Source organism: Neocloeon triangulifer, unplaced genomic scaffold, assembly GCF_031216515.1.
Source record: "Neocloeon triangulifer isolate White Clay Creek 2 clone unplaced genomic scaffold, ASM3121651v1 ptg000017l, whole genome shotgun sequence".
NCBI lineage: Eukaryota > Metazoa > Arthropoda > Insecta > Ephemeroptera > Baetidae > Neocloeon > Neocloeon triangulifer.
The window spans coordinates 8001538-8014417 of NW_026775559.1; the positions used below are offsets into that span (position 1 = coordinate 8001538).

Consider the following 12880-nt stretch of genomic DNA (forward strand, 5'->3'; position numbering starts at 1 on the left):
TACTTCAATATACTGTTATTAGAAACTTTCATTTTCTTGAGTAATAACTGGCCTAACGAATATCAAATTACATCTCCTTTGTGCTACAAAGTGTGTCATGTCAGAAGTTAAATGTGTGCAAAAAGCGTGCAGATTATGCAATGCCGTCACAGCTTACATTCGGAAAGTGGTTCAGCAAGTCTAAGAAGTCATTATAATCTGTGTTGAATAAGTCAACCTCCCATTGATGCTGCAATATTTGACAATAAAATCAGCTAGTATTTTATCAACACCCTAACTCTTATTTTGTAACCAAAATAAATTTTAAAGCAAAAGTCGAAAATAGATTTAGATTGTAATTTAATAAATTTTATTTGCACAATAATATTTGTAATGCACATAAATATAAAATTTGTACAAATATTTAACAACCAAACAGCAGCCATTTTTTATGACGTACAAATTCAAATTTGAATCACAATACTCTTTGAGCAATCTTTGTTTTCAAAAGCACTTCTGGCAAAAATTCCTGGTGCATCACGATGGCAGCTTTCCTTGAAAGGGCCTCTTTAGTAGAGCGGTAATGCACTCGGTAGCAGTGACTAGTCCACTCCTCACCATCAGGACTGTAGGTATTCACCAATTCTTTTTTCATCACAAACCGACCCAAAGCTCTCCACAAAACCACATTGAACTTGGCCTCACTAAACTGCTCTCCCAGAATAAAGCAAATGTCCAGCACATGAGTTCTGGGAAAAATGGAGGTGGGAACAAAGGTACTTTTGGCATACTTGGCGTTCAGCAGGTCTCTAAAGCTGGCCAGCTTGAAGAAAACCTTGGCCAGCAGGTCCAGTTCCACAATCACAGCATTTTTGTGGCACTTGTAAGCAAGATCGCGCCCGGCGTACTGGACAGTCCACTGGTCTTCGTCCATTTCGACGTCCAGACTAGACTCTCCAAGCAGTGAGGTGAGCCAAAGAGTGATCAGTCCGGTGACTCTATCAACCTCAAAATGCTTGATGATAATTTGGTACGGCGCTGGAGACTCGGAAAAGGGCAATTCATCCAGCGGCTTGAAAACTGGGCCGAAAGTGACAAAAGAGTCTTTCTTGCAGAAATCCATCACATCAGCCAAACTCCTCCTCAGGTACTTGACAGAATTCTGCAGGTAACAGGCCACCCTTTTCAGGTTCAGGTCGCAGTGATAAGGCAGGTAATTGGTGTGCACCACCATGAAGTTCTCTCCAAAGCGAGATGAGTTTTTGATCAAGTCGACCAGTTTATTGTACAAATAAATTTGGGGAGTTAGCTTTTGATCGGTGCTCATGAAGAAATTTGTCTCCACTTCGGAGAGGGCTGCGCACACTTCTAGGTGGGTGCGATCACATTGAATGTTTCCGTAGCGAGTGGACAGCTGGACGAGACTTTCTTTCTCAGTGACCTTGGGCAGCAGAAGAGGAGGCGGAGCTGGTTCAAAAACGTGCACTAGAGCGTTTTCAGTGTGAAACCACTGCTCTCGACTTCGGAAACCCACACTGGAATATCCATCACAGAGATCGTGATTGAAGGGGAGGATCTGGCTCAAGACGAACCCTGAAAATGAAAATAAGTAAATTTAATATAAAAAATTGTTTTTATTTATTTATAATGAGCTGAATTAAATAGAAATTAAATTTAAGAAAAAAAATACCTGAAGCTGCAGCCATTTCGTTAATTTGCCAGGAATTTCCCCACACTCGTTGATCGCTTCCATCAGCCTCGGTTCCTCCTTGACCTTTGCAAAGGTTGACAATCACCCTGGGCGTGCACGCAGTAGGCAACTTTTGACAAGAATTCGCAAGGAATTTTCTGACACTGGCAAAGAAGTTGCGCAGCAATTCCCTGTTGCGATGGATTTTCATTTTGCCACCGATGTGTGGAAAATTAAAGATGATGCAGTTGGAAAGATAATCTTCATTCAGGCGTAGGTAATTGTAGGTGTGAAGTTTTGTTGCATCCACTCCGAACACAACACGAGCACCTGTCAAGGAAAAAAAATTATAAATAAAATTCCTTTGAAAACAATAATAACAACAAAACAATAAAAATATGTATCATAAAAATGATTTTATAGTTTAGTAATTTCAGTTAATAAAATAATTATGTTAATTTATAAATCACATACCCTGTTCTTCAAGCAGAGCAACGTTTTCTTCAGCTCCTTTCAAAATTTTGTCTTTTTCCTCGAAACAGGTTGCAATCACGTGCCGCAACTTTCCATGCCTCTTTTTGAAGTTCAAGGCAAATGAGAAGTTGCCCTCTCCCACGAAAAGGACTCCGTCGTCCTTGCTGAACAGACTCGGGTCCATCTCTCCTCTTGTTCGGCGGGCGGCGAGGTCAAATGTCGACGGAAATCGGCGCCGGTGGCATCGCCAAGCCCCAATTTTAGTAATCTTCGGCTCGTTTGAATTTCCCTCTCGGCCGCATGGATCTTGTTTTGATTCGGCGGCGCGACGTTGTCACGTGTCTCCGATAGGCTGCAACGTCGCGCATGACGTCACTTTGCAAAGTCTCGAAGTCTGTGGATCAACACGACGTGCTGCTTGAACATGGCGTGAATTTCGAACAGATATTTGTGTAAATAGTTCGATCAGAGACGATTAATCGACTCTTTCGAGGTCGCGAGCAGACGCGGCCGCTGGTTGAGTTGAATTAGGCACTCGCGAATTCGGAGCCGAAATGAGTGTCGACACGTACGGGCCGAGTTCGCAGACGCTCACCTTCCTGGACACCGACGAAGGTGCCGATCTGATCGGGGCCGACACGCAGGGCTCGGAGTTCGACTTCAAGGACTTCACTTTGCCCTCGCAGAGCCAAACCCAGGCGTCCCAGTTGGACATCGGACACCACTCGATCTTGCCCGGACAGGTAAGGACGGGGGAAAAGTTGAGCAAGGCAAGCGTGGTGTGCGCGAAAAATTAGTGCGCCACCACACTAATAGATTAAAAGGCCGCAATTTGTTGGTCAAGGACTCGTTGGGTCTGACGCTGCGTTTCTGTTTGCAGGTCAACGGGCTAATTTTGGAGAATGGCACGGACAGGGACGTTGTCGCGGTCACCTCGGCCTTGGGCGAGTTGCAGTTTGAGGAGGAGGAAGAGGAGGCTTATTACAACCGGGTATTTATAGGTTTTAAAGTGATAAAAAAATACATAGCATGAAAGCAAAACGGAAAAAGTTTAAATCGCTGTTTTTTAGTTGATAAAAAAAAATAAAAAAAATTAAAATTGTTTTTAATCTGGTAGGAATTTTGATTAAATAGTTGTGATTCATTCCATTTGAAAACTGCAAAAAGTATTACATTATTTTATTGTACTTGTTAAATTGTAAAAATATTAACTTTTTTTAATCTCTTTTGTTTGTTTTGCTTTTCTTCTTAAAAATTTTGTTCTACAGGACCTGCCAGACTTTGCTTGCCGTTACTGCTGCATCCACGACCCAGGCTGTGTGGTTATGTGCAACATATGCAAAAAGTGGTTCTGCAATGGTCGTGGCAACACATCTGGCTCCCACATTGTGAACCATCTGGTCCGAGCCAAGCACAAGGAGGTGACTTTGCATAAGGACGGACCTTTGGGAGAAACCGTACTTGAGTGTTATTCATGCGGAGTCCGGAACGTCTTTGTCCTCGGGTTCATTCCGGCCAAAGCCGACTCGGTCGTGGTGCTCCTTTGTCGCCAGCCATGCGCCGCCCAGAGTTCTCTGAAGGACATGAATTGGTAGGTTTGAAATTTTAAACTGGAAAATTAATATCAATTTTAAATATTTAGGGACCAAGAGCAATGGAAGCCACTTATTGCAGACAGGTGCTTTTTGTCTTGGCTGGTGAAAAATCCCAGCGAGCGAGACCAAATGCGGGCCAGGCAAATCTCTGCCCAGCAGATCAACAAGCTCGAAGAGTTGTGGAAGGAAAACGCTGAAGCCACATACCAGGATTTGGAAAAACCTGGCGTGGACGAAGAACCGCAGCAAGTTTTGCTCAGGTAAAAAAATTAATATTTGTTTCGAAAGCAATCTTACGATTCTTACATTATAAAAATTTTAGGTACGAAGATGGATACCAGTACCAGAACATTTTTGGGCCTCTTGTCAAACTCGAAGCTGATTACGACAAAAGGCTGAAAGAGTCGCAGACTCAAGACAACATTGAAGTACGCTGGGATGTTGGTCTCAACAAGAAAACCATTGCTTATTTCACACTTGCGAAAACTGATGGAGGTTTGTTAGTAATTATTTAAGCCTGGACAAATAAAATTAAAAATTTATTTAACATTTTAGACATGAAACTAATGCATGGTGATGAGTTGCGCCTGCGTTACCTGGGTGAGCTTCACAAGCCTTGGTCTGGTGTGGGCCACGTTATAAAAATTCCCGACAACTTTGGAGAAGAAGTTGGCATTGAGCTGAAAAGCAGCACCGGCGCACCCACTGATTGTGTTTCAAACTTTGTTGTTGACTTCATTTGGAAATCCACTTCATTCGACAGGTCAGTCTCAGATGAAGTATTTTAAAAAATTATTTGACACATTTTGACACAAATTCAGGATGCAAGTTGCTCTCCGAAAATTCGCCGTTGACGAGAATTCAGTCTCGAGTTACATCTATCATCGTCTACTGGGACACGAAGTAGAGGAGGTCCTCTTTCGTTGTAATTTGCCCAAACATTTCTCAGCACCCAATCTTCCTGATCTTAACAGATCTCAAGTAAGTATTGCTAAATATTCGGATAGGAATGATTTTTAAATTTCATCTTAATTTAGGTCTACGCTGTGAAACAGGCCTTGCAACGTCCCTTGTCATTGATTCAGGGTCCTCCTGGAACAGGAAAAACCGTCACCTCAGCGTCAATTGTTTACCACCTGGTGAAGCAGAGCAATGGGTCAGTTTTGGTTTGCGCTCCTTCAAATACGGCTGTAGACCAGCTGACAGAGAAGATACACCTGACCGGACTGAAGGTTGTCCGTCTCTGCGCCAAGTCAAGAGAGGCCATCGACTCGCCTGTGTCATTCCTTGCGCTGCATAATCAAATCCGAAATATGGATAGGTATAAATTATTTCTATTTGCTTTAGAATTATTAGTAACTCCACATCTTATTTCAGCAATACTGAGCTGCAAAAGCTCCAGCAGCTAAAGGACGAGACCGGAGAATTGTCCTCTGTGGATGAAAAGCGGTACAGGATGTTGAAGAAGAGTGCTGAGAGGGAGTTGATTGAGGCAGCAGATGTGATTTGCTGCACTTGTGTAGGCGCCGGAGACCCAAGACTGCAGCGACAGAAATTCAACTCCATTTTGATCGACGAAAGCATGCAGGCCACTGAACCAGAGTGCATGGTGCCAGTTGTCCTTGGGGCAAAACAACTGATTCTGGTCGGCGATCACTGTCAGCTGGGTCCTGTAGTCATGTGTAAGAAGGCTGCCAGAGCTGGCCTTTCACAGTCACTGTTCGAACGCCTTGTGGTCTTGGGCATCAAGCCCTTCCGTCTCGAAGTTCAGTACCGAATGCACCCTGAATTGTCAAGATTCCCATCAAACTTCTTCTACGAGGGCTCTCTGCAGAATGGCGTCAGTGATGGTTTGTGAAATAAATTATTTTAAGCTGAATGCAAATCTAACTATCTTAAAACTTTGTAGATGACAGACGTTTGAAGGGCATCGATTTCCCTTGGCCTCAGCCTGAAAAGCCCATGTTCTTCTATGTCACCCAAGGTCAGGAGGAAATTGCAGGATCAGGAACCTCTTACTTGAACAGAACCGAAGCTTCCAATGTTGAAAAAATCACCACCAGATTCCTGAAAGCTGGTATGAAGCCAGAGCAGATCGGAATCATCACCCCTTACGAAGGTCAACGTGCTTACTTGGTTTGTTTTTTTAAATCTAATTTTTGTGCAGCCGCTTGATTTTAAATTTACACAGGTTCAATACATGCAGTACCAAGGCTCTCTTCATTCAAAGCTGTATCAAGAAATTGAGGTTGCAAGTGTCGACGCCTTCCAAGGTCGAGAGAAAGACCTGATCATTATGTCATGCGTCCGTTCTAATGAACACCAAGGAATCGGTTTCCTGAATGACCCGCGACGTCTCAATGTAGCTCTCACTCGAGCTAAATATGGTATCATCATTGTTGGAAATCCAAAGATCCTCTCTAAGGTAAATGAAAATTAAAAATTGTAAAATATTTGACTTGTTTAAATTTTCAGCAACCTCTCTGGAATAATCTGCTGAACTTCTACAAAGAACACAAGGTGCTGGTCGAAGGACCACTAAACAACTTAAAGGAGTCGCTCATTCAATTCTCCAAACCCAAAAAACTGATCAACTCTGCCAATCCTGGCACCCACTTCATGCTGACAACCATGTATGATGCTCGCGAAGCCATGATCCCTGGCAGCATCTACGACAGGACCGGAGGACACATGAATGGAATGGCAGGGCCCTCTACATACTACAGACCAAACCAATGTAAGCTGGATTCCCTGAAACTTATAATTTAAGCTAATATAATTACAATCATTAGGTTTGTGGCCTGGTGCTCAAATGGACCCCTACAGCCGAACCCACGATGCCATTAGCTACATTTCACCTGAGAGGGCTCAGGCGGCTATGAATAACATGCCAGTGCCTGTTGGAATGTTCATGAACATGACACACGTTCCTCCTAGATTCTACAATCAACACCAACAATCTTTACAAAGTAAGTTAAGCTTCTTATTTTTTTTCATCTTGCATCTTCAATTATATAAGAGAATGGGTTTCAATAAAGTTCCGTTTAGCTAGTAAATAGCTGTGATGTTGCCTTTATTTATTAAAAATTAAAAAATGTTTTCTTGCAGACGTTCGTCAAGGTGGAAGAGGTAATGGCCGAGGCGGTAACACTCGAGGAGGTCGTGGAGGAAAGCCTGGCCGTGGAATTCTTCGTACTGGTGGACAGAGCTTGAGCAGTCAAGAGGCGTCACAACCATACAGCCAGAATATGCCTTTAACTCAAGGAATGTCCCAGGTAAAAATAAAACATTATCTGGGGGGGGGGGGGGGGGATTTAAAAAAAATCAAAATAATCTTTGTAAAAGTTTGCACTTATTTTTAAAAAAAAAAATGTTTTATACAAAAATTGAAATCACGACTTATTAAATTTTGCTATTTCAGGGAATGTCTCAGCCAGGATTCAGCCTCTCACAGGCTGGTCTTTCCCAGCCAGAGTTCTCTCAAGATAGCTACATGATGGGTGGTGACTACCACTCCCAAGTCGACGGACTTCTCTCGCAGGACTCGACATACCAGGGAGACCGGTCCGCCTTCTACTCGGGCGCATCGCAGGGCGGCCAGTTCTCTCAGCCGTACTGAACTCGCACGGAGGATCACACACCTAAATTCGCAAATCCCAGGCTCGCGTCGCGACTGAGCAAGGTTGAGATACGAAAAATGAGCTGCTGCACAAACACACTGTTGTGAAGAGAAAGGAGAAAAGAAAGGCCCCCTGAAGTGAGACAAGATTTTCCAGATCAAGTTGTGGCCTCTCGTCCCTGCCGTGGAGTCGATTATTCCAGCTGCTCAGTCTCACCTGAGATTGCACCGAGTCTGGAATGGGGGATTTATAGAAGGAGGCAGTGGACAGAGCATCCCGAATCTGAAGCAGCGATCGTTCAGTACCAACCGCTTTGGTCTTGAATCAAAATATCACACGGAGTATCGAAAGCACTGCAATCAATGGAGACGAAGAAATATACACTAACTAACCACACCGAAAACCACCAGCAACACAGTTATCAAACATTAAAAGGGATTAACAATTTTCAGTTAGAGTTAGAATTTGCTTGTAATAATTGAGAATCAGAAAATTCACACGTAGAAGGGGTCCTATTTAATTTGAAGGAAAATTTATTCGCATCAACAGCTGCAACTTTAAATTTGACGTTTCTGACTTGAGGCGCACATGAAGTGCCGACAAATTATCATCAAACAGGGTATTTGCAACTCGCCACTAACGGATGAGAGACTCACTTTGTATGCGCCTCAAACCGGCTAAAATGTACTTCCTTTTTATTTAAGATTACTTAGTTTTTGTTCCAAAGTATGGAAATAAAATTATTTTTGCGATTGGGAATTGCCAGTTTATTTTTCTGATCAGATCATCCGCAACAAGTTTGTATTGGCGATTTCACTTTTTGCCGGGCCTGCCTGGAAAGACGCCGTCGCCGCACACATTTGAATCGCGTGATTTCTGGGCTACCCGATTATTGATCCCCTCGACGACCTCGTTCGCCCAGCAGCTGTCGTGGATCGACCGGTTGCATACCTCCCGAGGAGCCGCGAGCCCCAAAATGAAAGACCTCAAACTTAACCCAAGGACCCTGTCCGGCCGGAAAGTTGCCTCGGGAGAGACGTCAGACACGCGAGACGACGAGTAGTGCGAACGGAAAGTGAGGCAGCAGGTCGCTTTTGCGCATTGGCGGGCTGCGGTGGCGGGGGTGCGGGGGTTAAACATCAGCAGTACAGGGGCGGAAAAGTGGAAGTTATAGATAGCAGCGCAGGCAATACGGCCAGGCTAGTACACCGCCCGCCAGCCAGCCAGCTCTCTCTCGCACTCCCTCAAAGTTGCCATGGCAATGACGTCAGAGTAAAAGTAGTTTTTCCACCCGTCGTCTTTTCCAAGATGGCCGCGTACGTGTGTGTGGTGCTCGAGCGGTGCTGCGAGTAGTATTTGGCCACCGGATGGACCCTGGTAGGTGCAGCCGCGGTGCCAGCCTCGCCTAGTGCGGCCAGTTGTCTCGACCCGGGTGCCGTGTGCCAGTGCGGGTCGCAAATGCCGTGCTAACCCTTTCGCCGCGGCTGCAGCAGAAGTGGGATTCTGCTCGTCTCGCTGCACATCTGTCCGACCCTGAGAGCTACCGCGCTGCATCACCATGTCCCTTCTCAGCGTCACAGGTGAGTCCTGACACCGTGCTAGACCACCCTGCTCGGCGTCTTTCGGCCCGAGCGCGGCTCTTCCAGTTTCACTGACCATAGGCTACTTTTAACATGTATCACAATTAATTTAATCTTATTCACTAAATTAACACGTTTTTAGATGATATCGTTTTTTAAACAATTTTTTTCCACCAATAATGAATAAATAATTTTTTTTAAATTAATATTAGTAAATTCATTGGAAACATATTTTTCGTATAATGATGAATTGAAGAAAGTTATAAAAGTCTAAATTTTTAATTAAAAATTTGCAATATTGTGGAAAGAACTGTTAATTTATTAGAAATAGAAAAAATAGAAATAATATAATTTTTTGAAACATGGATGATATTCAATATAAATAAATCAACTGCTATTTTTATATGAATATTTAGCATTAAAATTTATTTTCAAATTTGATAATTCGGTGTCAAAAATCAATTAATGAAATCGACGGCAGTGAGAAAAAAACTCACTTAGAAATAATTATCTTGAAATTATCAAATTGTTACTATTTCAGTGAATGGTTAGTAAATAAATAATGATTAAATATCTAATGGCCTTGTGAAAATTGAGAAAAGTATACAATCTGTAGAATTCATTTTGCGTGAAGCTTCAAACAAAAGTGTTTGAGAAATCTTGGAAACCAAACGCCACTCAAGCCCACAAAGTGTCGCCGCGCAGATAAGCCTTCCACACTCAGTCAAGAAGAAAGGGAAATTCACTTTGTTAGTGTGTGAGTGGGTTGTGGTGCACAAAATGCATGCGGCGCTTATCGATTCGCCAGCGATTTAATTGGCTCGTGCACTGCCTGTGAGCAGCCACTTGAATTCCAAACTGCTTCGCCGCAATCTAGCGCTTCATAAAAAAAGCAGCGGCTATTTCCAGCTGCACTCTTTCCGCCGCTTTTGCCGTTTATCTTTGATATGCATTAAAAAAAAACCAGAGAAATACCGTTTTATTGAATATTTGCTCAGCTTGAAGGAGTTTTATAATTAAGTTTGTGATTGTTTTCGACCGACTAAGATTGCTTAAACTACGAATAAAAATTTTAGTAAAATAAGAACAAGTATGAGGGTTTGGATTAAATTTTAAAATTGGGAATTTAACTTATGCAAATCAGGATTATAAAATGTAATCAGTTCAATTTGAGAGACGTGTTTCTATCTAGCAAGGCGTTTTAGCTAATTAAACTTTTATAATTCCAGCACACGAATTTTGTATTCAGAGCTCGTCGGAATTTTTTGCCAAAAAATGAGGGCTTCTGTCGGACGTATTTTCATAGATCTGCCGCTAAAACTAAAAAAAAATCCATAATCTAATTAAATATAGTGTAAAAGTTATTAATTTTGACTGCCCCTGAATAAATCTCGCCTATATGGATAAACCGAATCAACATGATGTTCTATCTATAGTAAAAAAATCCGCCAGTCTCTGCCTGTAGAGTCACAAACATGCAATAATTTCCAGCGCTAAAAGGGCAAAAGTTATGTCTGTCGGGCGTCGCGCGCGCCGCGAATGCATTAAATAAAATGGGACTGGTCATAGTGGTCATCCAATCAGTGCAGCGTTTTGTCTCTTTTGCCCCAAACAAAAACAAACGCGCAAAGTTGAATGAAATAAACGGACGTTCTGCGAATCGAACGTGCCGTAAATAATTTTTATCGTCGGCCAAATTTATTCGTTTTTGCTGATTTATTGTTAGCGCGCGCGAATAATAAATTTTACGGAGCAGGTATGTGAGCGCAATAAAAAAAAAGAGCGAGGCTGGAGAAGCTGGACAGCAATTTCGCTAGGAGGAATTTGCTTGCCGGGCATTTGCGGAATTTTGTCTCGGCAGTCGGGCGGCATCCTTTGATTTCTCGGCGGAGAGCTATTGGTAAATAATAATGCAGAGCCGCCTAAGATCGACCTTCATCAAACTGACAGTCAAACGTCGGATGAAATTGAATCAGACCTCGCTGCCTGTTTATTAAAGCTGTCTAGCAGTCAAAATATTTTTCTCGTGAATCGGATTTCTAGAGATCTGTATTTTTATATATTGAAGAAAAAAAGGGTAAAAAAATTAATTTTTTACAGAAGTAATTTTCTTGAATTTTGGACTGGATTAATTATGTTGTAAGTATTTAATATTCGTAATGAATTTTTTCTAAAGATTTATTATGACCAATTTTATTTATATTATATTATTTATTAGTTCACAGATTGGATTTTTTTTTTAAATAAGAAGCAATTAATACGAAAATGAAAAATAATGTATATATTTTTTTAAATTTTATGATCAATCTTTGTTAATTCAAATGTCTTGATTTTGATTTTTATAATTTTTCCATGAAAACAATAGTCCCGGCCATCCATTAATCAGATTTTGAGCATCTCAGAGCAACAGTCATCGCAATATATTTCAAGCGCCTCGTCGCTCTCGCCGGTGTGGATCTGACAGACGATATAATATTTCATCACCGTCTCTCTCTCTCTCTGCCTGAGTGTGTAATTAAACGCCTACGAGATTTAAAACACTGCAACCCGCTCGACTGGCGAGGCTGCCGCGTTGCCTACTTACTCCAGACCTTTCTCTTTCTCTGTTCGTCTCGGCGCAAAGTGAGCAAACAAATGGTCCGTGAACTATGAAATTGGAGCCCGCCGTCAGGAGCTAGGGACCTACTCTTCGCGGTAATTAAACAAACGGTCCCGATATGGAAATATGTGTGGGCGAACAGAATTGTCCTCCTGCAGTATTGACTAGATTTGCTTTCTTGTATGGATGGATATGTGTGCGGGCGGAAAAGTGCAGCATCAGCGTCCAAGAATAGCTTTTGCCGAGAGCTGCCGCGTGGGAAATGGAACCCGACATATTTGCAAGCACACTTGACATTTATTCCCACGCACCGTGTCGCTCCAGGGGCCTGCGGGGGCAGATCTATTTTGAAGGCAAATGGAAAATCTACTTTGATTCTCAGCCGGCGGTGTGCCGACAAAGCCACGATCATTAATTAGCAAATAATTGGATCCAAATTAGGATATTGAGTGGTTTCTATAAATAGATTTCCTTGAGATTGAGTAGAACCGTCTAAATTTTTGGTGCGAACTTTTTTTAAATGGAATTAGCTCTTTGTTCCTGGCTCAAAGTTGTTCCGAGAAAACGTGCCCGTCTCGAAATTGGAAGGCGCAATCTGACGCCAAAACAGCGAAAGCTAGTTTTGAGATGCGTGCCGGGTGTCGGAATGGGATTTGGCGAGAGTGAAAGAGATAATCAAGCCGCGCGGTCGCAAGACAGCACTTCCATTATTCGGAAATGGCGTTTGGCTGGCGAGTGAGTGACCAGCACCGGCGTCGAGTTTAAATTGTTCGGCGCTGCACCATTAGCGCTGGAATTAGAGTCGCCAGCACAAAGACACGTGTCAAACGCGCCGATCGCGTTTTGAGAGCACTTAACGCAATAAATTGCTGTCTCGAGCCTTTCTGAATCGGGATCAATTATAACGTTTCACACAGTTCGATTTTTGTTTAAATTTCAGACCGCTTTTATTAATAATGAAAGTTCTTTGGATGAAAATGATACGCAAAATAAATTGTAAATTTTAAAAATTTATAGAAAAACTTAATTCAATTAAGTATAGAGAAATGAAATAGCATTATTGAAATTAATTGCTATACCAATAATACTTCAAATATTTAAATTTTTGTTTATCAAAAAATCGTCCTTATCCGATTGATTGATGATTTTGAATAAAAAAATTCTAAACTGAATTTTCATTTACAGCACTGCTGTTCATAAGAAATTAAATTATTGTTGAAAACTTGTACAATTCGCAAGAAAATGTACAAATGTTTCTACTTTATTGACGAGTTGAACTAATCGAGTTAAAGGACCTGAGGCTCTTGCCAGGTTGTGAGACGTACAGAGTTTATTAGGCGCAT

General features: G+C 42.2%; 3 protein-coding genes across 7 annotated transcripts in view; 2 read left to right on the forward strand and 1 right to left on the reverse strand.

Annotated features, from left to right (window-relative positions):
* Positions 1–332: 332 nt before the first annotated feature.
* LOC132203430 (uncharacterized) lies at positions 333–2928 on the reverse strand. The gene is made up of 3 exons (XM_059631227.1): positions 2144–2928; positions 1670–1999; positions 333–1572 (listed from the first exon to the last, which is right to left on the reverse strand). The coding sequence occupies exons 1-3, from the start codon at positions 2325–2327 to the stop codon at positions 455–457; spliced, it is 1632 nt and encodes a 543-aa protein (XP_059487210.1). The 5' UTR covers positions 2328–2928; the 3' UTR covers positions 333–454.
* LOC132203428 (regulator of nonsense transcripts 1) lies at positions 2515–8060 on the forward strand. Its single transcript, XM_059631226.1, has 15 exons — positions 2515–2886; positions 3024–3134; positions 3412–3734; positions 3786–3998; positions 4061–4233; positions 4294–4501; positions 4560–4719; positions 4776–5059; positions 5116–5588; positions 5648–5874; positions 5930–6163; positions 6214–6475; positions 6531–6707; positions 6847–7013; positions 7160–8060. Exons 1-15 carry the CDS (start codon positions 2698–2700, stop codon positions 7355–7357), a joined length of 3399 nt encoding a protein of 1132 aa, XP_059487209.1. The 5' UTR covers positions 2515–2697; the 3' UTR covers positions 7358–8060.
* A 196-nt stretch (positions 8061–8256) lies between these two features.
* LOC132203426 (protein unc-13 homolog B) overlaps positions 8257–12880 on the forward strand; it is a 170268-nt gene continuing 165644 nt past the window's right edge. For all 5 annotated transcript variants that reach the window (XM_059631220.1, XM_059631222.1, XM_059631223.1 and 2 more), the window contains exon 1: positions 8257–8938. In XM_059631220.1, coding sequence (XP_059487203.1) covers positions 8917–8938 — 22 coding nt within the window. In that variant the 5' untranslated portion in view covers positions 8257–8916. The remainder of the gene's footprint in view (positions 8939–12880) is intronic.

Excerpts from the sequence above, each read along its gene's own strand:
- LOC132203430 (XM_059631227.1), bottom strand. The coding sequence starts at position 2,327 with ATGGACCCGAGTCTGTTCAGCAAGGACGACGGAGTCCTTTTCGTGGGA. Across the intron at positions 2,000-2,143 it reads TGCTCTGCTTGAAGAACAGG|GTGCTCGTGTTGTGTTCGGA; the intron begins GTATGTGATTTA and ends TTTCCTTGACAG. Across the intron at positions 1,573-1,669 it reads CGAAATGGCTGCAGCTTCAG|GGTTCGTCTTGAGCCAGATC; the intron begins GTATTTTTTTTC and ends TTTCATTTTCAG.
- LOC132203428 (XM_059631226.1), top strand. The coding sequence starts at position 2,698 with ATGAGTGTCGACACGTACGGGCCGAGTTCGCAGACGCTCACCTTCCTG. Across the intron at positions 4,502-4,559 it reads AAATCCACTTCATTCGACAG|GATGCAAGTTGCTCTCCGAA; the intron begins GTCAGTCTCAGA and ends ACACAAATTCAG. Across the intron at positions 4,720-4,775 it reads CTGATCTTAACAGATCTCAA|GTCTACGCTGTGAAACAGGC; the intron begins GTAAGTATTGCT and ends ATCTTAATTTAG.